At 46.8% G+C, this 23,543-nt stretch overlaps 3 protein-coding genes across 3 annotated transcripts; 1 reads left to right on the plus strand and 2 right to left on the minus strand.

The window, feature by feature from the left end:
- The first annotated feature begins 3 nt into the window (after window positions 1–3).
- On the plus strand, window positions 4–5,472 carry cpsf3 (cleavage and polyadenylation specific factor 3). The gene is made up of 18 exons (XM_062467255.1): window positions 4–216; window positions 542–605; window positions 715–812; window positions 938–1,066; window positions 1,196–1,373; window positions 1,617–1,706; window positions 1,873–2,023; window positions 2,129–2,304; window positions 2,453–2,611; window positions 2,839–2,985; window positions 3,123–3,275; window positions 3,383–3,491; window positions 3,633–3,731; window positions 4,044–4,138; window positions 4,238–4,325; window positions 4,427–4,493; window positions 4,690–4,786; window positions 4,877–5,472. The coding sequence occupies exons 1-18, from the start codon at window positions 146–148 to the stop codon at window positions 4,976–4,978; spliced, it is 2,073 nt and encodes a 690-aa protein (XP_062323239.1). The 5' UTR covers window positions 4–145; the 3' UTR covers window positions 4,979–5,472.
- On the minus strand, window positions 5,335–12,842 carry adam17b (ADAM metallopeptidase domain 17b). The gene is made up of 18 exons (XM_062467254.1): window positions 12,432–12,842; window positions 12,053–12,185; window positions 11,707–11,840; window positions 11,502–11,590; window positions 11,151–11,340; window positions 10,400–10,530; window positions 10,100–10,186; window positions 9,911–10,021; window positions 9,662–9,806; window positions 9,470–9,561; window positions 9,221–9,373; window positions 8,814–9,013; window positions 8,455–8,558; window positions 8,071–8,205; window positions 7,810–7,937; window positions 7,564–7,731; window positions 7,182–7,238; window positions 5,335–7,087 (listed from the first exon to the last, which is right to left on the minus strand). The coding sequence occupies exons 1-18, from the start codon at window positions 12,517–12,519 to the stop codon at window positions 6,662–6,664; spliced, it is 2,571 nt and encodes an 856-aa protein (XP_062323238.1). The 5' UTR covers window positions 12,520–12,842; the 3' UTR covers window positions 5,335–6,661.
- An 889-nt stretch (window positions 12,843–13,731) lies between these two features.
- ywhaqa (tyrosine 3-monooxygenase/tryptophan 5-monooxygenase activation protein, theta polypeptide a) lies at window positions 13,732–21,672 on the minus strand. Its single transcript, XM_062467008.1, has 6 exons — window positions 21,495–21,672; window positions 20,434–20,852; window positions 16,888–17,011; window positions 15,648–15,811; window positions 14,833–14,928; window positions 13,732–14,558 (listed from the first exon to the last, which is right to left on the minus strand). The coding sequence occupies exons 2-6, from the start codon at window positions 20,725–20,727 to the stop codon at window positions 14,499–14,501; spliced, it is 738 nt and encodes a 245-aa protein (XP_062322992.1). The 5' UTR covers window positions 20,728–20,852; window positions 21,495–21,672; the 3' UTR covers window positions 13,732–14,498.
- Between the last annotated feature and the right edge of the window lie 1,871 nt (window positions 21,673–23,543).

Below are 23,543 nucleotides of genomic sequence, written 5' to 3' on the forward strand. Positions count from 1 at the left end.
AAACTACCTTTGAGACGGACATAATTTGACACTGGACCGGAAGTACCTTTGTTGGCGTGCGCCGCTGATTTGCACAACTTTTAGGAGAAATGTTGATGATCTACTAAACGTATTTATTCAGTTTTTAGTTTATTTTGCTGCAAATATGGCCACAAAACGTAAAGTTGATGTAACGGTACCAGCCGAGGAGAGTGACCAGCTCCTCATCAGGCCTCTGTAAGTTCTCAACAACGTTAACTTACAATAAGTAGCATAGCTAGCTAACGTAAGCTTACTATCGATATTGCACAGTTGTGACAACAAACAATAACAGTAATCAGAGTGCACATGGTTAGAAAGCTCTAGCTATCTTAGTATTCTGTTAACCTGAGCTCTGTTAGAATAGCTAGCTTGTGTTATTGTTAACGAGGTCATTAACTAGCTAGCTAGTTAGTTGATTATCCACCATCATTGCAGGTGTACAGTAAACACTCAAGGCTAGCTGACGTTACTGTTATCTTGGAAAAGTGCTTGACTCAAGCTTGGCTGTTGTCTTACTCAGGGGAGCTGGTCAGGAGGTGGGACGGTCATGCATCATTCTGGAGTTCAAAGGCCGAAAAATCATGGTATTAAAAGAACAGAGACGCTTACGGCTGACGCTGTCAAATGTAACATTTTATTGAGGTAGATTGAATGAGCAAGCATAAAATACATGTGACCTACTGAAACTTTCAGCTGGACTGTGGAATCCATCCAGGCCTCGAAGGCATGGACGCCCTTCCATACATTGATTTGATCGATCCAGCTGAGATCGACTTGCTTCTCATCAGCCAGTGAGTGACCTTACCTCACCTAAGTGATGAGGATCTTGGACGATCAGTTTTTGATGATGTCTGTTGAACTGACTCGATTATATTCTTTATACTAAACGTTCCTCCTTTCTTCTAAATCTCCTTAGTTTCCACTTGGACCACTGTGGAGCCTTGCCTTGGTTTCTCCAGAAAACCAGCTTCAAAGGAAGGACCTTCATGACCCATGCCACCAAAGCCATCTATCGCTGGCTGTTGTCTGATTATGTCAAAGTCAGGTAGACTACATTCTAACTGCCTTCCTTGTTTTTATTTGCTTCACAGAGGCTGTGTAATACAGTGCAATTCCAAGATGGCAGCTGAAAAAAAGAAGACAAAACTTTTCATTGTCACTTCTCCTTTTCTAGCAACATCTCTGCAGATGACATGTTGTACACAGAGACTGACCTGGAGGAGAGCATGGATAAGATCGAGACCATCAACTTTCACGAGGTGAAGGAGGTGGCGGGGATCAAGTTCTGGTGCTACCACGCCGGCCACGTCCTCGGGGCCGCCATGTTTATGATCGAGATAGCGGGCGTGAAGGTGAGATCTGAGAGTTCCGCTCAGTAAAGACTTCTCCATGCTCATGTCATGTTACCTGTCACACAAGTTAAAATAATACATGAACTTCCCATATATGTATATAAGCTGTATGTTGACAAAGAAAAACATATTTCCGTCTTAATTCTGACCAATAGGTGTCAGTTTTGTGTCTCACACTGAAACAATAAACTTGCAGTAACGTGTGCTGACAGTTTGCTGCGTCGTATCTCTGTCTCTCCGTAGATTTTGTATACAGGAGACTTCTCTCGCCAGGAGGACAGACATCTGATGGCCGCAGAGATCCCCAGCGTCAAACCAGACATCCTCATCACAGTGAGTTTTAGCTGAAGCACACATGACACCACAACCGAGGACTAACACCACACTAGATGACCAACCACAGCAAAAGAGGCTGTAGTGGCACCATGCATCGCCCCTAAGCCCGGACGTCATCTAGTCTTGGTAATATGTTTGGTCATGGTTGTGTGTGTGCTCCCAGGAGTCCACGTATGGAACCCACATCCATGAGAAGAGGGAGGAGCGGGAGGCTCGCTTTTGCAACACCATCCATGACATCGTCAACCGGGAGGGCCGCTGCCTCATCCCTGTGTTCGCTCTGGGCCGAGCCCAGGAGCTGCTGCTCATCCTGGGTGAGACGGGGCCGCAGCTCCCCCTCCTCTGCTCACACGCCAACACTGGCCTGTGCGTCTGTAGGCACACACAGTACAGATGTACTCATTGTGTGTGTGTTTCAGATGAGTACTGGCAGAACCACCCGGAGCTCCATGACATTCCCATCTACTACGCCTCCTCGCTGGCCAAGAAGTGCATGGCCGTGTACCAGACCTACGTCAACGCCATGAACGACAAGATCCGCAAGGCCATCAACGTCAACAACCCCTTCGTCTTCAAGCACATCAGCAACCTCAAGGTGGGCGCTGGGCACGGAGCTGCCCTCCTCATCAGGACATGTATAGAACTTACCATCTTTTTAGTATCATGTAAATACATGCACCCAGCCAGGTGATTGAATTATCTGTCCAGTCAAAGCTTATTCCAGAGTGCTCCTATCCCTCCAGAGCATGGACCACTTTGACGACATCGGCCCCAGCGTGGTGATGGCCTCCCCGGGTATGATGCAGAGCGGTCTGTCCCGGGAGCTGTTTGAGAGCTGGTGTACCGACAAGAGGAACGGGGTCATTATCGCTGGATACTGTGTGGAGGGAACCCTTGCAAAGGTGGCTGGTGTTTCCCTACTGACTGATGGTGTAGTATAACCTTAAAGTGTTCCTCTAAGTATATAGCATAGTATAGTTTATAGTATTATAGAAACCTGGCATTTTTACATGTGCTTTGGAAAATAATTTACTTAAAAAGAAAAGCCATTTTTTGTGTCATGGGCCATGCATGAAACTGGTCTGGTTTGGTCCAGTTCTGACCAGGCCTTTGTTCATTTTGTCCTCAGCACATCATGTCGGAGCCTGAGGAGATCACGACCATGTCAGGTCAGAAGCTGCAGCTGAAGATGTCCGTGGACTACATCTCCTTCTCCGCCCACACTGACTACCAGCAGACCAGCGAGTTCATCAGGGCTCTTAAGCCTCCTCACGTGGTATGAAATAACACACATACATTCTGTAAAACAGAATTCCTTATTATTTAGGGGATTATTAGTTACGTTGCTTGTGTATGTTTGACACATTTCCAGAGTGTGAGTGTAATGTGAGACGTGTGTGTGTGCGTCTCCAGATCCTGGTGCACGGGGAGCAGAACGAGATGGCTCGTCTGAAGGCGGCGCTGATCCGGGAGTACGAGGACAACGACGAGGTCCACATCGAGGTGCACAACCCCCGCAACACGGAGGCCGTCACCCTCAACTTCAGGGGAGAGAAGCTGGCCAAGGTGAGGACCCCAAAACCTGCCCCCTGACTGGACACCTGGGGAGAGCTAGTCTCACATTCCCCACTTGTGGATGAAGGACAGGATGTGATGGTTGTGCTGTGCTGCAGGTGATGGGCTCGCTGGCTGATAAGAGGTGTGCTCAAGGCCAGAGGGTTTCTGGGATCCTGGTGAAGAGGAACTTCAGCTACCACATCCTCACCCCCTCCGACCTGTCCAGTGAGTACCACGACACACACACACACACACACGTCAGTCTGTGTCTCTGAGGTTGTGCCTGAGTGTTCTGGGCCAAGGACCAGGGCTTTGTCTGTGTCTTAACTGGATCAATTTGATCTGGAATAAAACCTCTCTCCCCAGACTACACAGAACTGGCTATGAGCACGGTGAAGCAGACCCAGGCCATCCCCTTCTCAGGCCCCATCTCCCTGCTGGTCAGCCAGCTACGCAGCCTGGCCGGTGGGTACCTTCATGCACCCCCAAATAAAATCCTCAATTAAATTAACTTTAACTTTAAAATGAACTACTATGCTCTGTATATATATATGCATATATATACAGTATGTGCACCTTTATTTTCCTCTTATACTATATTCAAGATCTATTTATACTCCATATTTAGGCTCTAAGTTCATCTAAAGTCCCTATGTAGTCATCATTGCGGGCCTCGTACAGTCCAAACATGGATCCATGTACCTAGGTTCTCCTTGGTCTGCTGCTGTGTGTGGGTGAGGGAGGTTGTGATGGACGTGCTGTGTCATGTGACTGCAGGAGATGTGGAGGAGCTGGAGGGATCGGACAAGATCACCATAAAGATCTTCAAGAACATCACGCTGGTGCACGAGACTGGCATGGTGGTGTTGGAGGTGAGGTGGATGTGTTTGTGTGCCTTTTTAAACCGGACCAGAATATATCGGGAAGCTGTTCGCTAATGTTTTATCTCCCGCCCCCTGACGTCCCTCCAGTGGATCGCCAACCCTCTGAACGACATGTACGCTGATGCCGTCACCACCGTGGTTCTGGAGGTCCAGTCCAACCCCAAGGCCCAGAAAAGTCAGTATGCAGAACCTGCCTTTAGTCCCAGAACCTTCACAACCCCCCCTCCTAGTAGTTAGTCCCTAACTGATATTTCTTTTTGCTTGCTTCTCCTGTAGTGGCTGAGCCCAAGCAGGAGGGAGTGGACATGGAGTTGTTCCTCCAGAGACTGGAGATCATGCTGCAGTAAGCACATACAAATATAAATAGTTTTATTGGACTACATTGCCAATGCTTGCCACCAATCTAGAGACTGCCGTGTTGGATGGTAGCACAACAAGAGTCTCCAGTGGCACCATGCATCTGTCCCTAAGCCCAGGCGGAGTCTAGTTTTCCTAATATGATCGGTGATCTTTGTTCATGGTTTCCACTACCTTCACAGAGACATGTTTGGAGAGGACTGTGTGGACTTCAAGGACAACAAGAACCCCACCCTGACTGTGGATGGGAACACCGCCTACATCAACCCAGAGACCAGAGTGAGTACGGGCCTCAGTGTGTCACCACACATTCCATATTCATCCATCTCTGTTCTGTGATGGCGTCCAACCCTGCTCCCCTGTGTGTAGACGGTGGAGTACGAGGAAGGCAGCACGGATGACGAAACGCTGAGGGAGATGGTGGAGCTGGCCGTCCAGCGCCTCTATGACGCCCTCAACCCCGTCATCTGAGGACTGCCACCACCACACCCCACATCCATCCTCGATGGGCCCCCCACAGCGAGCTTTGAACCCTGGAGGAAGATGGACCACTGCATACCCCCTGCTGGGCCTATAACACCTTCATTAGCACTTCCTGCCATGTCATCACATCCTGTTAGCCCATGGGTTCACGTGATCGCGGGGCTGTGCTGAGATCATGTACGGCATGTCAATTCCCTGACTGGTAGAGGAACACCATGAAATGTCAAGAACATTTGTAGTTTATGTTGATGAACTAATTACAATTCTGAATTGAATGCCATTGCTTGAAAAAAAATCCCTTATTGTAGTTCTTGTGTACTTCTATTTTTCTTATTTCACAAAAAAGGAATCCTTGTTTGTGAACTCGTTGGTTCCAAAGGAATCTTCATCTTTCACTATGAACAAGATTTGTGCTGTGTCTTTACAAGTTATTTTGATAATTGATCAATGTTTGTATTTTTTTTTTAATAAAGCTTTCTGAGGCCAAATGTTTGTGCTTATTTATTTCAGTTTTCTCAGTGAGGTAAAACTGTGCAGTCACGAGACATCAGTTTCATTAAACACATTTTTGACACAGACAGTTAACACTATAAAAAGGATATCACAAGTGTTAGGAAGTGGCAGGAGTTGAAAATGACCCTGTGCTTTAGTGCAGAGGTGCAGAGACATCTCAGTGGGCTAGTCTGCTCAACACAGCTAGCTAAGATAAAGGAAGTGCTTATTGTACGTCACATGACCTCACTATGTAAGACATAATGACATATACGTAAACATGTATGGTATACAACACATGAACAATGGCAAATGACAAAACTCATCCATCACAATGTATGGCAAGTGAGAACACATCACAAAATGTGGTAAATGGCAATATGCATTCATATAGGAAATCCCAATGTATGGCAAATTACATGATAAAAACTACATAAAAATCTGTATTTCATACAACAACAAAAACATAAGGCACTATCAACAGTGAGGAGTGGTAAGTCGCATGAGGCTGTCACAACAGTAGAGATACATTTGCAAAGTTTCTGATTGTCAGAAGTCATTCTCAAAGACTGTAAATTGTCTCGAAAACAGTCCCTACAAAACAAAATGGCCACCCTTGTAACATTCAGCATGTGGCGTTAACTCAACGTCATTCTGACTGCAACTGTGGTTTCCAAACTTACCAGCAAACGTAGAGCAATACTGGTTTTAGTGGCTTGTTACAGCATACCATGTTAGACACCTTGTTTGTCCTACTGGGTTCCTCCCAGTCCCCAGAGGTCAGGTGGTGTTTACGCTCAAATAAGGAAATAACATCCAAAGCTGGACACCCAGCTGGTGTTAGAGCTGGTCGTATTTCTGTGATTGTGTGTGAAGGACCAGGATATGAGCTTCAGATATGACCGTATATGGCTTATAACCCAATACACATAGCCCTATGGGTATGTTTTCAATTTACAATGCATGATGTCAAACTCAACATGAATCATTACGTAATTGTCATCCCACATATTAGATAATACACAAGTCCAGCTTGTTCTAGTTAGGGGCCTGTTCTTTAGCTCCCCACACTCTTCCTACTCTAGTTCTTTTCTATCTCTACCCACTGCCTCCTGCACATACATACACACGCACACACACATACACACACACATCCATTGCTTTCTTTCGCCTTCTCACTCAGCACTCGGTCTCCTTGCTGTTGAGGCGTGCTTGCCTCTGCAGTCTGAACGACAGGGCCTTGTCGCTGCGTCCCAGCGGACGCGCAGTCAGGTCCTCAAAGGAGCGCGAGGTGGAGCCCTTAGGCAGGGGAAAGGCTCCCAGGGCCTCAGTGTCCAGGTGGGAGTCCAAGCTGGGGTCCTCCTGGATGGTGGCCATGCGGGGGCTGTCCAGGGGAGGCTGGTTGGAGCCTGGACTGGGGATGGAGGCTGGGGCAGTGGCAGGACCTGCAGCTGGGGCCAGGGCTGGGGCCAGGGCTGGGGGGGAGATTGGGGGTGTGCTGGTCTGCTGGGGGCCAGAGGCCTGGAAGCGCATGGCAGCTGAGAGAACAGAGGGCTTGAAGATCCTCACTGAGGATGAGTCCAGGCTGCTCAACAGCTCTGCATTCTGGGAATACAAACAGGGTGTTAGTGAGTCGGGAGGGGGGGGAGCATCTCCATGACAACAGCACATACTGTGATCCTGCCCGAGCAGAACTTACACTTGAGAAGAACATGGATTTGGTTGTCTGTTCATACTGCACGTCGAGTTTCTTGTCCTAAATTTCACACAAAATAGATGTTAGTGACAAACACAACCTGTGAACCATTTTACTCAAGCGCAGAGTCCAGTGCCGGTCCTTGCACATTTGGCGCCCTGGGCAAGGTTTGTCTCTACACACCCCCCACCCCACCAGGGGCGCCAACCACAACACGGACATATGATGTGCCGTGGTTGGCGTCCTCTGCTGGTAGTGCGTTTGAAACTCGTTTGAATTGATTGGATGCACTCGGGAAATTGCCGCCCTCCTCTTCATGCCTCCCCAGGCGGCTGCCTGTGTCGCCTGTAGGAAGGACCGGCACTGGGAGAGCCTGTGCACGTACCACATAGTGGACCAGGATACTGAGGGGGACCCAGAAGACGAGCGAGAACACCACCACTGAGCCCACAATGTTGTCGGCCAGGAACTTCCCGAAGGTGTTGATGTCCAGCTTGTCGATGAAATCCCACAGCCTCTCGATGACATCCTGGATCTCCTTCATACACTTTCCCTGAGAGGAAAAACAGGACTTCTAAATCCGAGCTTGGAGAAAGAAAAACAGGAGCTGAAAGGGGGTTAAAGGTCGTACCGCTCCGTCGCAGAACCCCACGGAGCAGGGTTTGCCCTTGCGGAGGTACACAAAGTTTTCCTTGTCATCCTGGTAGGGAGCGCACACTCCTTTGGCGCTGCGACAACACACTTTACAGGAGTTGGTGTCTAGGAGAGAGGAGAGGACTCATCCATTATTGGGCTGCGTCTTAAGTGTAAAACTTGGGTAACATCTCTCTTATGATCAAGATTTTTGGGGAGGTCATCCCTGTGACCATCGTGGGCCATTTGAGCTGGGTACCGTTGCAGGCGCAGGAGTGAAGCTTCAGGACTGCCTCACAGAAGGGGATACACACTCCGCCCAGACACTCGCCGTTGTCCAGACACACCGTCTGGTCAGCAGCATTCTCAGGGGACGGACACTCGCTACTGTTTCCTGTTGGGGACAAAAAGCGACCAACATAAAACATCTTTGACAACACCGGGACCAACATTTTGATCTTAAAAAGGTAAACACTTGTTTTTGCTTAAAGGCAGTTTGTTGTGTCACAAGACTGTGAGCTAGCTAGAAAATGACATGTGTTCCATGTGATCAATTTATCATTTTATTATCTGGCGGTATAGTGAGTAGTGTGCTGTGTTGATGAGCATCTCTCTCTGTCTCATCAGTGGGTAAAGGGCTCACCTGTACAGTAGGCCCTCCCCTTGCAAGTGGCATTGATGGGCTGCTGGCACACCTTACCCTTCACTTCATACTGGCAATCTCTACAGCACGCATCGTTCCTATCACTGCCATGGGGGGCGGGGCAAAAGAAGAAGAAGAGAGAGAGAGAGAGAGAGAGAGAGCGAGAGAGCGAGAGAGCGAGAGAGAGAGAGAGAGAGAGAGAGAGAGAGAGAGAGAGGAAACAGATGGTCAACCGAGACAGCATCACAACCCGAGAAGCTGTTCTACATTTCTAGAAACATCCATCTCCCACACACCATCAACTCCTCTGCACCCGCCCCCTCAGCCCCCGCCAGCGATCAGAGGAGCAGCTGACCCACCTGCACTTTGCATTGCCTCGGAGCTTACACTCAGACGTGCAGCAGCGGTCGTTGTGGATGTGCAGCAGCCCCGGGTCACACTCCTCCCCCTCCTCCACCCGAGAGTTCCCACACACGTTGATGTTCCTCTCCCGGAAACACACGGGGGCCTTGGCCCTCAGACGCATCACGATGGAGCTCTTACTGCAGTTAGAGAACAGCTGGGGGCGCCAAACACACCACCGGTACGACACGACTCGTGGTCAGTCAGTGAGTTCATATGAGAAGCATCCAGCTGTTCTTGTCACCTTAAATGCAACTGTCACGTGTAAATTACGATTCTACACTAAACACATACAAATATACAGCACATCGGTGGTGTACATCTGGCCCTGTAGAAGCTGTTTTGGGATGGAACGGAGGGTTACCTTGTTGTTAGAGTGGTCCCCACTCACAGCGATGGGGTACATGATATATTTGCCACCCTGATCCTCCCTGGGGGCGCAGTGGGGGATGTTATCTGGGTCGTGCTCCGCCCCAAAGTTATGGCCTAGCTCGTGGGTGGTCACCAGGTCGGCCTCCTGAGAAGACCAGATGGTACAAGCTCTGCTGATTGCTATCTGCTCTTTCAGACTTCAGAAAAAAACATGATCATTCGTACAGCTCCATTCACACACCTTGGTGAGAATCGTCTTCCCATAATTCATAGTGCTGGTTAGCCCTGTGTTGAGGTAGATCGATCTCTGCTCCGTTGCCGATGAAGGACACTCTGGAGGTGGAGAAACGAACCCTGAATGATCCCCAGAAATACAATGGGATATTCAACAGAGAAAAGCGTTAACCAGGGGTAACCTAACAAGGGGGCTTACTCTCTGAGCAGAGCCCCCCAGGGACGCCTGGTCTGGAGGGGGCCACGTATGCCAGGCCCAGGGTCCCACCCTCAAAGTCCTGGTAAGTGAACAGGTGAGCCAGACACACTTTGGGTGCATGTTCAGCGATGTCTACGCTGAATTGCTGGAATGAGAGAACAAAGAAATAATGAGAATGAGAGAAAGGGGAAGAAATCGTGTCCTAATGTTGTGCAGAGTCATCCGGGTTGGGGTGAACTTTGAGTCTACCTCAAGGAGCATCTTCACATCCCATACATCCTCTCCCTCCACTGGACTGCCCACCATATTGAAGTGGGCAGCCCCAGGTTGCACAGAGGTGGGGCTCTTCTCAATGATGATCTGGTGAGGATCTTATGGGTAAGTAAACAGGATTGGCATTGGTGATTCTCTGAGTGATGTCATAACATAGATCTTCACCTGTTGGATCTGGACCCCATAACCTTTGAACTCGTCATCCCATGATGTGTTCCTGTAGATGTCGTCCACACGATCGATCAGCTCAATCTGCAACAGGTACACTCAGTAACCATAGGAACATTTTTGTAGGACGTTTCTGAAATTGTTGACAATCGTAAAAAATATCAATGAAACAGACACTGGCGACATGTTGTCTTTTGCAGATGTGTCACAAATTAATTGACAGAATTCTTTCTATTCACATTTTAGGACTTTACATAAATTGTCCCTAATGCTGTTTATTGTAAACACTGCCCCCACCAGGTAGTTTAGGGTAGTGCTCTCCTCGTTGCGGCCCATGTGCTTGAAGAATCGGTGGTCCGCCACCAGAAGCAAAGGGCAGGTGTTCTTCTTGTGGTCATGAACATAACGCTTCTCTCTGACCGCAGACTCTGAGGACAGGAGAGGACAGGAGAACAGAGAACAGAGGAGAGGAGACAGAATACAACTCATCAACTTCCCTCAATCTGCACCTCCTACAGCCTCTACAGTTATGTCATCATCACCTCCCTCTGGTACCACACCCATATAATTAACCTCCCATGTATAATTGATAAGAGCAATGAGGGTATGATGATTAATTTAACTCTAGTGGAATATGTCGCCTGAGTGAGACAGAACGTAAGCTGGGATCTGGAACACACTGCCTGAAGAACACCTCCTTCGCATTATGAACGTCCTTTATAAATATAGAGACAGACATTTTTGAGGTGGTACACAGGTCAGCACAGGGACAGGATATGGCAATCTTTTTTCACTGAGGAAGCTCTGCTTCCCTCACTCCACTGAGGCTGGAGGAAAAGCAGAACAATAGGACACTCACGCCATGTGTCTGTTGCTGTGATGTATGACCGGAGATTCAATCAGCTTAAATCACTGACTGGAGCACGGTAGAAATCTCACCGTGTTGCACACACCCACGCACCCCGCAGACACACACACATACACCTCCGCTGTCCACGTGCCTTCATCCCACTCTCACACACGCCCTCCTTTCTAATCTCGAGCTCACCCTTTCCCTGGCTTTTCTCCTCCTCTGCCGGTAGGCTGGAGATAATGCTCTCAGGAAGTAGGTCGTTGGAGTTTGCGTTTACGTAGCCACAGACGTTGGGCGAGCCCAGCCGGCTGATGTTCCTAATGTCCTCAGAGCGGTATACCAGCAGACGGCCATCAGGGGGCGTCCCTGTGAAGCGCCACAGTGGCTGGGGAGAGGGGGGAGAGAGACATAGACAGAGGGAGGGAGGGAGGGAGGGAGGGAGGGAGGGAGGGAGGGAGGGAAAGAGAGACACCAACATCTTCTCTTAGTCTTAGGCTTAGGAGTGAGTTTGTGTTTCGAATTCTCCTTTGATGAGAAGGAGCGTACCTCTATGTTGTACTCTGTCTCGTCAGTGAGGATGTGTGCAGAGAATTCACCATCATCAATGTGTGCCTGCACACGAGAGTTCTCCTCTCCTTTTAAATGGATATAGGATGGTAAGTAGCACTATGACATATATAATCAGACACTCCAATTCAGACATTTTAGGGCTTTTTAGAAATTGCTATTCAGGCCGACCTGTTTGTCTTACCAATGACATGTCCGGTAAAGTAGTTCTGTCTGTTGACATCATACCTCTCCTTTCTACCATCCTCGTTCACAAACACTACCCTGAAGTCATCTGTAAACAGCTCTGTGTTTGTCCTCAGGTACAGCTTGAAATGTCTGAAAAGACAACAAAGACACTGATTCCAAGGTCAACTACAACACTCCAATTAGAGAGGACACAAACAGAACAGAATACACTCAGACCATGATTGATTCAAATAACCAGTTACTTGAAGAGTATATTTAATATACTTGTAATTGAAAAAGGTCAAACTTTCCACATGCAAACAGATGCCTCAGTAGAAGGGTCTTTGCGATAGTATTATTACCTCTGCAAGGCTGTGAAACTCAGCAGTTTTTCAACATGGGTGTGTGTCTGGATGTCCCGCTTTCTGACTGAGTGGGTCTGGAGATTGGCAATAGGTAAGACTTCAAAGTCTGTCAGCATTATGCTGAGGGTGTCTGAAAGGCGGGTAGTGACACTCACTTAGTTTATTGATCCAAATCAGCTGTTTTATAAACCAGACGGATTTTGTATTGATCCAAACAGATCGAAGTTATTACACTTTTCACGAAAATATGTTTACATACTCGCAAATTATCTATAGGCAACTCGGCAGCTGTGGATGTAACACAGCTGTGTTATTGTGTTAAGTCATGAGTCATTCATACACTCTAGTTTAACGGAAAATCAAGTTTGTATATTACCATGTTCACGGTCTTCAACATCCGCAGGCGGTTTTGTCCAACAATTAGTTAGAAATCGAGTGAATAGAAACAAAAATATTAGTCTCATGTCGACATTTGTGATTACAATTAATTGTCAAAAGCTCCTATCACTCGGCTGAACAGTTTCTTTGCTCCTTATGAGTTCTTCTCTTGACTTGCTTTTATGTGTAAGTTTAAGCACCAAACGGGTGAAAATGTAACAAATTTCAATCACTGTAACAAACTAAATCCGATTCTTAATGTGTTTCGCGTGTCTCTAATGTAACAATTTTTCGTGTTCAGAGCGAGCGCCTGTACACCCGGAAGTACTGTAAACTCGGTAAAAAAAAGTGCTGCCATTACAGACGGATATAAAAGGACGGATATCACTCCATTATCTCCATCAATGAACGAGCTGTCGTTTACATCCACTTGGATCTTTAGAAACTAGGAAATAAATGTAGACTTGCAATTCGGATGCGAAAAATTGTGGCGTTAGTCATCAGCTCTTACATAAGAATAATAAAGCTTTAGCAGGGGGATTGCAAACTGAGCGACATCTGCGCAGATCTATTTTTAATGCTTGGACATCTTATCTCAACGTCAGCATGTCCATTTAATTCGGTGTTTGTATCCAGGCAATGCCCCGTTTTTAGACCTGTAGGCTACCATGTAAGAAACCAAAAACGAATCTTACACAGCGTAGCCTCCCTCAGGTGGTCTAAGATACTCTGTTCTGAGTAATATGTCACTGAGGTGGTCGAAAAATTCGCGCAGGGTGTGAGTGGTTTCTGAAAGCCTGCTATACTCAGAAGTCTCAGCCGGTCTATTAATAATGTTTCTGAGCTTTTATGCATCTGAACTTCGAAGTGGTAATTCTGAAGTGGCCTAAAGTGACTCTGTCACTTTCTCATTTGACATGCTTGACTTTAAATTACTATATACAATGTCTCACTAAACATTGATATGCAGGAATCATCCTAATGTAAATGTACGTGACACAAAGAGTTAGATGTTTCTCACATAAGTGAAACTAATTTAAAGACACAAAAAGGTATGGTTTATAAAATGTAAGTTTTTTTAATTCATGTTACATAGCTGTTACATAGGGCATTAAACATTTTCACAAGGCTTTGGGGACTACAATCAATGATTAGCAAAAACACAAGTGGTCCGAATTTCTAATGACAATCACTGGACAAACCATACACCCTCTCACAAGTGCACAAACCTGCAATGAAAAGGTCTTAAACAAGTGGGACTTGTGTATGCGCAATATTAATTTCCATTCCAGTGTACGTTGCAAAAATGGCCATGCATGTACTTGTAGTTTTTTAATCTTTTTTTTTTTTTTGGTCTTAAAGTGCCACCTTTTCCTTGTCAGACATGCTACCAAGTAACACTGAGGTGAATATTATGAACAAGGTGGAGAGGGGGGGGATTTTCATGACCTTCCAGAGAGACCATCTGTCACAAGAGACCATGGCCTGTTGGATTTGTTCTACAGAGATGCTTGTGGTCTTGCTACTTAGCTTGAGAACAATGGCCTCAGAGGAGTGTTCAAGTTTACATACGACACTAGGCAGGTGTTTACAGGGCCATGTATGGGAGATAGAGGTCTACCAACATTCCTGTCAAATTTGAGGATGGGGTGACAGTGTTGTCATCCCTTCCTCAACATAGACGCATACAAGCCCGCCTAGATACAAACCTCACTCTCTCTCTCTCTCTCCTTCCTTCCTTCATTGTCAGTCTCATGTCAAACAGACAGTTGATGTTAACGTTAGGTGAAGCTAGTAATCCTTTTCTAGAGCAGAAACAGTACATCGGGGAGGCCAGGACAAACACCAACTCAAGAATGGAGATATCACGTTATTCATTTAGCCTCTTCATACCAAAAGCAGAGTGGTGAAAACTAAAATGATTTGAATTTCCACACATACACAGCTCCATGGCGACAACGAACTTTCAATACTATAATCATTTCAAGTGGAACAACAAGGAATGAAGATGTGTAAAAAGGTTTCTTTTTTGTCTTTTTATTTTTCTGTGAGGACAGGGGGCGCTCTAGTTCTCTCCTCCTTCTCCAGCCTCTGCCTCATCTGCTGCATTGTCAGACGTCCATAGCTGCAGAAAGTAGAGGGTGGGGGGGGGTGGGGGGGGGACAGCATGCATAAAGCACTTCGTTACTGTGTACAAAACACCCCTTACATGACATCAGTGAATCACTACCACATGACTGAGCACGTTCTTAAGAAAAAGGAACTGCCTCATTTGGAAAATACATCAGATCAATAGTGAAAATGCTGGGGAGGTGCAGTGGTTTGTGTGTGTGTGTGCGTCCGTGGGGGTGCAACGCCACAACTTTCTGCAGCACTGGGAGGATGCCAGAGGGTCTTACTGTGAGGTTGTCCCTGAGCAGCTGCATGATGAGCGTGCTGTCTTTGTACGAGTCTTCACTCAGGGTGTCGAGCTCTGCGATAGCATCATCAAAGGCCTGCAAGCACACGCACGTACAGTGGTTCACATTTAAGCCCAATTTATACTTAGGTCGCAGACACTTTTGAAAAGGTCGCCGACAGAAATGACGTCTCGGTCGACACTTTTAACCGTCGCTTAGAAGTGTCGCCAGGAGTACCAGGAGAAATTTCTACTGGCGCGGATGTCGTCACAGTGAAAAATTAAAATTGTCAGTTTCTGCGATTGATCACCTAGGCTACAAAGCGTTAACAATGTAACCATAGCTATGAATGTAACGGTAAAATGATTCTGTTTACGTCACGCGAACCTTGAGCACAGGCGACTGTTTTCCAAAGTATAAATGCAGCAGCCTGAGTGACACTTTTTTTTTCGTCGGCGACCATTTCAAAAGTGTCCGCGACCGAAGTATAAATTAAGCTTAAGGTTGCACATTTCGTGCATTTTCCTTAACCGATAGTTGAACATGTTAACATCAATAATTCGATTAATCATTAAGGACTAAAATACAAAATGCACAAACAATTTAAAGGAACAGCCGGAGATTGCGGCGGTAATGATGAATATAGTGGAAACACTGGGGTGCAATTACTGCCATTTCTACACTGACAATGGAGACTACAAACGTTATCAGTTAATACATTTTGAACCGGTTAAATTATTAACAGCAAATAATCAAACAATGAACATCCCTTGTTCACATACATATGAATGTGTGCGTCTACAGATGAACCTCACCTGCTTGGCCAGGGCACAGGCCTTTTCTGGAGAGTTGAGGATCTCATAGAAGAAGACAGAGAAGTTGAGTGCCAGGCCCAGGCGGATGGGGTGTGTGGGCTGCATGTCCTTCTTGCTGATGTCAAACGCCTCCTGGTAGGAGTCTTGAGAGTTGGATATCGTCTCTGAGGAAACAAGGAAGGAAGGCGACATTTAGATTGATGGCAGGGACAGTGACATTTGCAAAGGTTGAGAAACCAAAACTCAGACGATGTGACTAGTAGCAACGAGACAACGTAATGTGAAGAGGCCTCAGGGTACGAGTGGGATCACAGACATGGAGCCCATTTAGGCCACTGTCATTTCCTTAGCTGTCCAGTGTCCTGAGTCAGTACTGACCACTTCAACCATATCTGGGAGTGATACATGAAGTACTGTGCTTAGAACCATCCCTTCCATAAAGCAACTTCACCTTTTTATCTTTAGTGCATAACTAATCTTCCTGCATTAGCTAGGCTACATGTCGCCCACATAGAAGCAAGTTAGTGAAACACTAAAGAGTAACTCAGTCGTCTAGTGCCAAGGAATTTCCTTCCGTTCTAGAGTGAAGTGAGGGTCATGCTGTTGTTGGGGGGAGAGGATTGACGGCTCAGACAGCAGTAATCCAGACTCGTATGATGTGTGGGGGTGGGGGGCAGACTTGGGAGCAAAGGGGCCTGACAGCAAGGCTGCAGAGGCCTGACTCACTGGGAGGGAGGGGCAGCCGTGTAAGGGAGAGCATGCTAGGGAACGTTCAGAAACACATCACCCATGTTTAGAGCCCAAACCCACCCAGCCTGAACTAAACAAACAAGCTTGTCGTCCCCTGGAGCGCACGTCTGGATGCAGCTCCAACACACACAGATCTAAGCAGAAGTCCAAGCCTTCTAGCCAGAGAACAGCAGCTTGCTGGGTCAGGGATGCTTGAGTAAGAACATGGTAAATACCCTTGAGGTCCACAATCATTTCATGTGAAGAAAATTCCAGTCCAAAACCAGATTGCCTAACTACACTGGCCTCTGTCAATCTGGCAGCTGTCCTCAGAAATATTATAAAACATCAAAAAACATCAGCTAAATGAATAAGACGAAATGTATCTTACTTGACCATAGTAGCATATGCAGATGAAATTGTTCCATGTGCACCACCTCATTCCCACTGAAATACTGGGTATGTCCAGGGCAGAGCCTGGCCCCTGGTGTGAGACTAGGGCTGGACTTACCCTTCTTGTCATCCACGGAAGCCACTTCGGCCAGGTATCTGTAGTAGTCTCCCTTCATCTTCAAGTAGAAGACTTTGCTCTCCGAGTTGGGGGCGTTGTCAATCAGGTATTTGCTCAAAAGTCCCTGTAAATTGATAGGGGAGAGAATTATTACAAGTCATTGTGCTTAGGCATCTACCACAATGTTACCAAGATGACAACACAGGACTTTGAAATGAGTCGTTAGTGGATATTACCACTTTAAACCAAGAAGACAGAAAAGACACTTTTGGAAAATGGGAGAGGAGGGGATAACCTGACGTGTAAAACCCATGGATGTGGTTGGATATTTCTTTTGGTGGCACATTTATACAGACTGAGAGTTCTTAGTCACAGCCCCATGAAAAGAATAAGTCAAAAATCAGTTAAAAAGACAAAAGCAGTGTTGAGTGTAACCACTATGTAGTCATGGCTGCTGTACACAGGAGCCTAACCCCGGCCTCAGACTTGCCACACACTGGTTGTGGTAGAAACAAACTCTGCTCAATGCTGGTGCAAGAAGTGCACAGGCCTACTACTGTCTTCCTGTGTGATCACAGTTCACAACTTCCCCTGGGGGAAAGGCCTGTAACATGCTTGTCCCCCATTCTTGGCTTTTGCCATGGTTAACCGCTTCCTCGCCTCCAGTTAGGTCAGCACTGGTAGGAGAGATGAGATCATTGGTGTAAATCTGGCTCCAGCATCATGTCCCGGGTTGAACCCCGCTAGAGGTGACCCTGCACCGAGGGGAGCCTGGGTGGAGTCACCATCATACAGACTGGACTGACTGAATGATTAGTAGCGCCAGAAAGAGATCTAATTCACGACAACTAACCCCACAAGGTCAGCTATATGGGAGCGTGGGGCAGTCAACACAAGACTATAGTAAGCTGCATGTCCTGGAATAACACATGCTCTCCTGCTCGAGCACACGATCAGCTTTCCGCAGAGCTGGCGGCCCCAGGAACAGGGCAGGGCCAGCCGCGTTTCCTCTCCGAGGCATCCTCACCACAGACATCCTGACGAGAGGCACCTCACACAGCCTACACTGAATGCAGACATTCAGAGCTATCACTGAATACACGCACACAAGTCAGTTTGCTTTCTGGCTCATAGTACTGGCACACACTTGATCATTTCTCTGCATTCTCATATCTTCCTGTTCCATCTTGTCCCTGGCAAGCGTTTGAGCTTGCTGTAGGGAGCTGTCTTCACGGAGCAGGAGAAGAGGAATGTGCACACCTGACATATGCAGAGATGAGAAGATGGATGAGAGCAGAAGGCAGGGCAGCTTACTGGGCACCGACAGCAGGGCAAGGCTTACCGTATTATTGCTCAGGTTGAGACAACATAGCCCATGACATGTCTTTTCTTACAGGGTTTTTCTAGGTTAGTTCATTTAGGCTACACGTATCACATCAGTCACCAGGTTCTTCCACAATGTCCAGCAGCACTAATCACATTCAGTCCCTGAATCGTGTACCTGTGCCTCTCTGGAGAATGTAGCCTAACAGTATTAGGATTAGGTAATAAAGAGCCTGCACGCCGTGGCCCAGATGGGGGCCTGGAAGGGCGAGTCTACCAGATGGCCAGCGCAGAACTAGAGCACACAGATGCTGTCCTCAGAGCTCGCTCGGCAGGAGCCCCACCGGCACTCCATCCTGGATGAGGATGATGATGATGATGAGGAGGAGTGCCAGGGTCAGTGCAGGAAGGTAGGGACAGGATGTGATGAGGCCACAGATGGGTGGCTTTAAGGTCTCTGCAATACAGAGGTGCTATTTGCATTGCTTGCTAGCCTGCACAGTGGGCCAGTTCCGCCACAGACCGGATCAAAGGGTGCGGATATAAAACGGAGCAATCTGGATTACTGTGGATCGGCTTTAAATTGGGTGTTCCAGTTCCCAGCTTGCTCTGGAATAGATACAATACCACACTGAGATTTTCTTTCCCCATTTTTGTATCTACATATGACTGTGCCCTTTCTGAACAGTCTTCCCAGCAGACATGACAAGCTACTCGAGAAATTGCTAGTGGTAAAGAATATTAGGACCCTCTAGCTATAGTGTGTGGGAGAACAGGAGTCAGTTCCCTTTTTGACAGGAAACCAGTGATGCTACCAAACCAACATCAACGTTCGTAGAGGTTAGGAGCAGTGAACGGAGCTTAAAACATGACGTTAGTCCATTTCACCCAGCAGCACTTGTGTGAAGGAAGTGCATTAGGCTTCAATAGCCTGTTTTGTTCTAATGGCTCCTTTTCTATGGGGCCCTGATGTTCAGGACACCCCCATGGTTCGGAGGGGGATAAACTGAACAATGCAGCTAAGCTTTCGCACAAACATCTCTTAATCCGCCGACGGCGATAATATCTGCGCCCTATTTTTAGCACTGCAACAACACACACTCTTCCTCAGCTCAGGTTTACTTTGCTGCAGGACAAGGTGACAACAGAGGATAGTCATACACATGGGCTGAGTCACACAGTAAGCTGATGGTAAGGTCAAGCACAGTATGACAGAGTGGGCCAGTATCCTTCAACACTTCCACATAGTACCCAAGAAGGCAGACACTGGATGTTTGGGACCAACACTAGGGGGCCACGATATTTAATCTTAGCAAAAAGACAAGTGCCGTTTGTCACCATGACCACCACACCCACTCACAGGTGCAACAATAAACCTTTTGGCATGGAGACAACCGATAAGACGGAAACAGCAAACAGTTCAGATAGGAAGTTCAAAGCCAAGTAAGCCCCCCCCCCCTCCTTCATAAGGACGAGGATGGTGCAATCCTAATTTAGTCTCTCTGCAGTATAGTAGAACCCTCCTGGTGGCCCAATTTTCACACTGTTCTGCCTCATTTCATTTAGCACATCAACTCCTGCCAGCGAAAGAGATTCACGCGAAATGTCCTCCTTCCAAACAGGACCACTCATGTTAAGATTATCTGAACAGTAAATTCTCACTCAGTCAGACAAACCCTGATTGAGTATTCTCTGCAATTTCCAAGAGAAACGGTTGGGGGTGGGGGAGAGGTGCAGCTTTCTGCCTGCAACAGATATATTGATTCTGGGCTGTGAGTAGAGAAGGTAGGTCATTCCACTGCACCACTGCTCACAAAGAATAAATTGGTGCAGCCTTCCAGCAGTTTTAGATGAACATCACTATGGCAAAAGCAAAAGTCTGTGAATGAAAATACTTCCTTATGAAAAATTATGACTGCCATTGTCTAACGTGACAGTGAGTATTACAGATGCCAATTGTCATTTGTAGCATAGCAAATCTGCAATTTTTATTACAATTGTATCAACATCAAGTGAATAGTGCCTCACTTAAACCATGCTACTTTTTATAACCCGAGTGACCCCATTTGTTGCTTGTGCTAAACCCCCAGGCTTGGAGATGATTTCATTCTAACGTCGTCACTCTTCCTGTCCTTTTTTCCAAATAGGCATTACAAAATTACAATTGATAAATGCTAATCCTTGTGATTTTGAAACATGGCTATACTGCTCGACAATACTTACCAATACATCGTTGCAGATCTCTCGCAGCTCCGACTCCACCTTCTCCCGGTACTCCTTGACCATTTGAAGCTTTTTGTCGCTCCCCTCAGTTTTCTGCTCGATAGCGGAGATGACCCTCCATGCTGACCTCCGAGCTCCGACAACGTTCTTGTAGGCAACTGACAGCAGGTTTCTCTCCTCGCATGTCAGGTCCGCTCCCTGCTCCGTTACATTTTTCATAGATGCTGCCATGTCGTCGTAACGCTCGGCCTGCTCGGCCAGCTTGGCTTTCTGAATCAGCTCCGTTTTATCCATGTCTATGTAATGTGTTCAAACTGTCGCTCGCAATTAACTGTTCAGTCCAAAGAGAAGGGAGAGGGACAACCGTTTGGAGCAATAAGGTGAAGATCGTGAGAATATCAGTAATCCTGTCAGAGCACCTGGAAAGATGGGGACAAACAAATTATTACTAATCTGTCGTAATGGAACAATCATAAAAATGTGGCGAACCAGATAAAATCAACTTCCAACTGCTGCGGATGCTGCTGCTGATGCTTGACAGCCAATAATGCTGGCCTGCAGCATTACTGCGCCTTCCATTTGTTACTACTGTAACGCTACATTGCTTATCCATCATTGTCAGACTAAATCACATAGCTACAATTAATTAACGTAAAAGTAGTTTAGAGTTACCTTCCCTGCTAACTAACTGTCCTTCAGGGAAATAGTGTTGGCTGGTTTGTACCAAATACGAACGCAATGCTAGCTACAAAGCCAATGTTAACTATTAACGTAGTACTGGTAGCTTGTGGAGTACTAAAATAACTTAACTAGCAGCACTTCGCTAGATAAGACAAAATAGCTTGCAACGTTTGCTAGCTAGCTTAGGTAGCTACTATCCCACGAGACGCCCCGGCCTGACGGATTTGGCTGCACTGACAGTCAGCAAAGGATTTACTACTTTAGTAGGCTGGCTACACCGTGGCTTTAACGCGCAGATATTTAACATTACCAAACGTCACTTTACGTTTATTAACAAAATAAATAAATGTCAAGTTAATCACCAACAAATTCATCTTTACCAGATAACGTATTTTCTCTCCCAAGCTTGAGATGTTTCCGAGCCGCCCCTCCGTGTAAGCTCTCAGCTCTGGGTGGAATAAAATTGTACGCCTTCAACCAACCCTGACCAGAAGGCGTTTCCAATACAAAGTTCGCCCAATGATACCTCGGTATTGTGAAGGACCTACAGTTATCACTCAAAATGATAACCAGTAGGGCTATAGCGCGGGGAAAGAAGGCAGACTTTGGAAGCCACGGGGTCTCCTCTTATTAGAGCAAGGGAGATGACGTCATCATTGCCATGGATATTCACCCTTGCACACACACACGCGCGCGCGCGTGCACACAAGTAGCCAGAATCAGTCTGAATCAGTAGTGGGTGTGGTGGGTGTAGGATTTTTTTTTTTAAATTGTGAACTTTTAAAGCAGGTGGAAGACACAGATGGCTGTGGTTTGATCTCAGCTTGCTGGAAGACAAGACAGGCGGAAGGATTTGTGCAGGAGTATCCTTCATTTGTATGTTGCTAATATGTAGGCCCATAGCCTAATATAAATGTGAATAATGTAATGTTCATTTCAGTATATTCTGCCAAATATATGAATTTAAAACATTATTATGATGAAGATGTTAATACATAAATATTACCAAGGCAGTTTTCCATCAATGTAATAGATTTGATAGACAATGAGGAGCCTTCGCTGTTACATTGTTTTATTGATTCAAGAGCTGCAGACAGACAAGCCCTGCAGTGCATAAAGATCAGGAAGGAGACACCCCAGACTAGACCCTCCCCTGCATGTGTCAGGTCAGGACTCTCCCAGTAAGGAGCAGCCACTCCAGTCCAACCAATCCAGAGTCTCCTCCCTGAGCCTCACAGAAAGCCACCGCCCCCCCTCCCCTTCCCCACACACACACCAAAAGTTTATACTGTATATTCTCAGTGTTTTGATTATATAGTGAAACATGAATGGAATAATACAGTTCCATCACAGTGTTCTATGTACAGTAGAGACATTGTAATTTATTTTGCAACGTTGAAGGGAGCCAGTGGTACATTTATATACCAGACCAATTAAATGAGCATTGCCCTGTGGCCAGGACACCATCATTCCAGATGGCAGCCCATGGATTCCCTCATCATTAGTATCATCACGCAGTGAGACTGTTGGGATGAGGTCCAGTGTCCCCACATATATGTGCTCAGCAATAGCTTTTTTGCCAAACAGACAGTTTGGGAACCAAAGACAAGGTGGTTATTTGCAACCATCCCCTCCTTTCTTCTAATTATCAGTGAATCACTGTGTGTCACAGCCTCGCCCATCTGATGACAGAATCCTAGACAGATACGGGTTCTGACGAATGACAGGTAGATCTGTCAGAGACATGGTTCCCTCAATCGCAGTCAATATGGGTTTTTATTCCCGAGTCTGTCGAAATCTACAGTGCCTTCTCTGCCTGTCTAAGATGGGGGAGGGGAGAGAGAGACAGAGACAGAAAGAGAGAGAGATGCAGAGCGGGAGAGAGAGAGAGAGAGAGAGAGAGAGAGAGAGAGAGAGAGAGAGAGAGAGAGAGAGAGAGAGAGAGAGAGAAAGGGAGGAAGGGAGTGGAGATAGCCCTCTGAGAGTGTGAAGAGAGGGTCGAACCATTAGAAGCAGAGGAAAGGTGAAGTACTAAGACAGGAGATAACATCAGCCATAGCCTGCTCTCTGGATTTCAGCTGAATGTGGGACACAGACTGCTGCATGTGGGCATGTGTGAGTGTTCAGCCAGGGAGTGTCTCCCCCAGCCAGACCCCACTGTGACCCCCCAACTCAAACTCATACCCTGCGCTCTCATCCACCCCCCCACCCCACCACACACACAAACACACACACCAAAGTATATGGCACACATGCTGGCAAGCGCATAACAGTCTCTGAGCTGTCAGCCGGCATTACGTAATGTGCTTCTTTCTGAAAAGAACAGAAAAAAAGCCTCTGGGCGTTGTCTCGCCTCCTGAAACCTGCCTGGAAACAAGGCAGGCTCAGTCTGTGCTCCAATCCTTCCAAACCTTACCACACACACACAC

The sequence above is a fragment of the Osmerus eperlanus genome, chromosome 8, assembly GCF_963692335.1.
Source record: "Osmerus eperlanus chromosome 8, fOsmEpe2.1, whole genome shotgun sequence".
Taxonomy (NCBI): Eukaryota; Metazoa; Chordata; class Actinopteri; order Osmeriformes; family Osmeridae; genus Osmerus; species Osmerus eperlanus.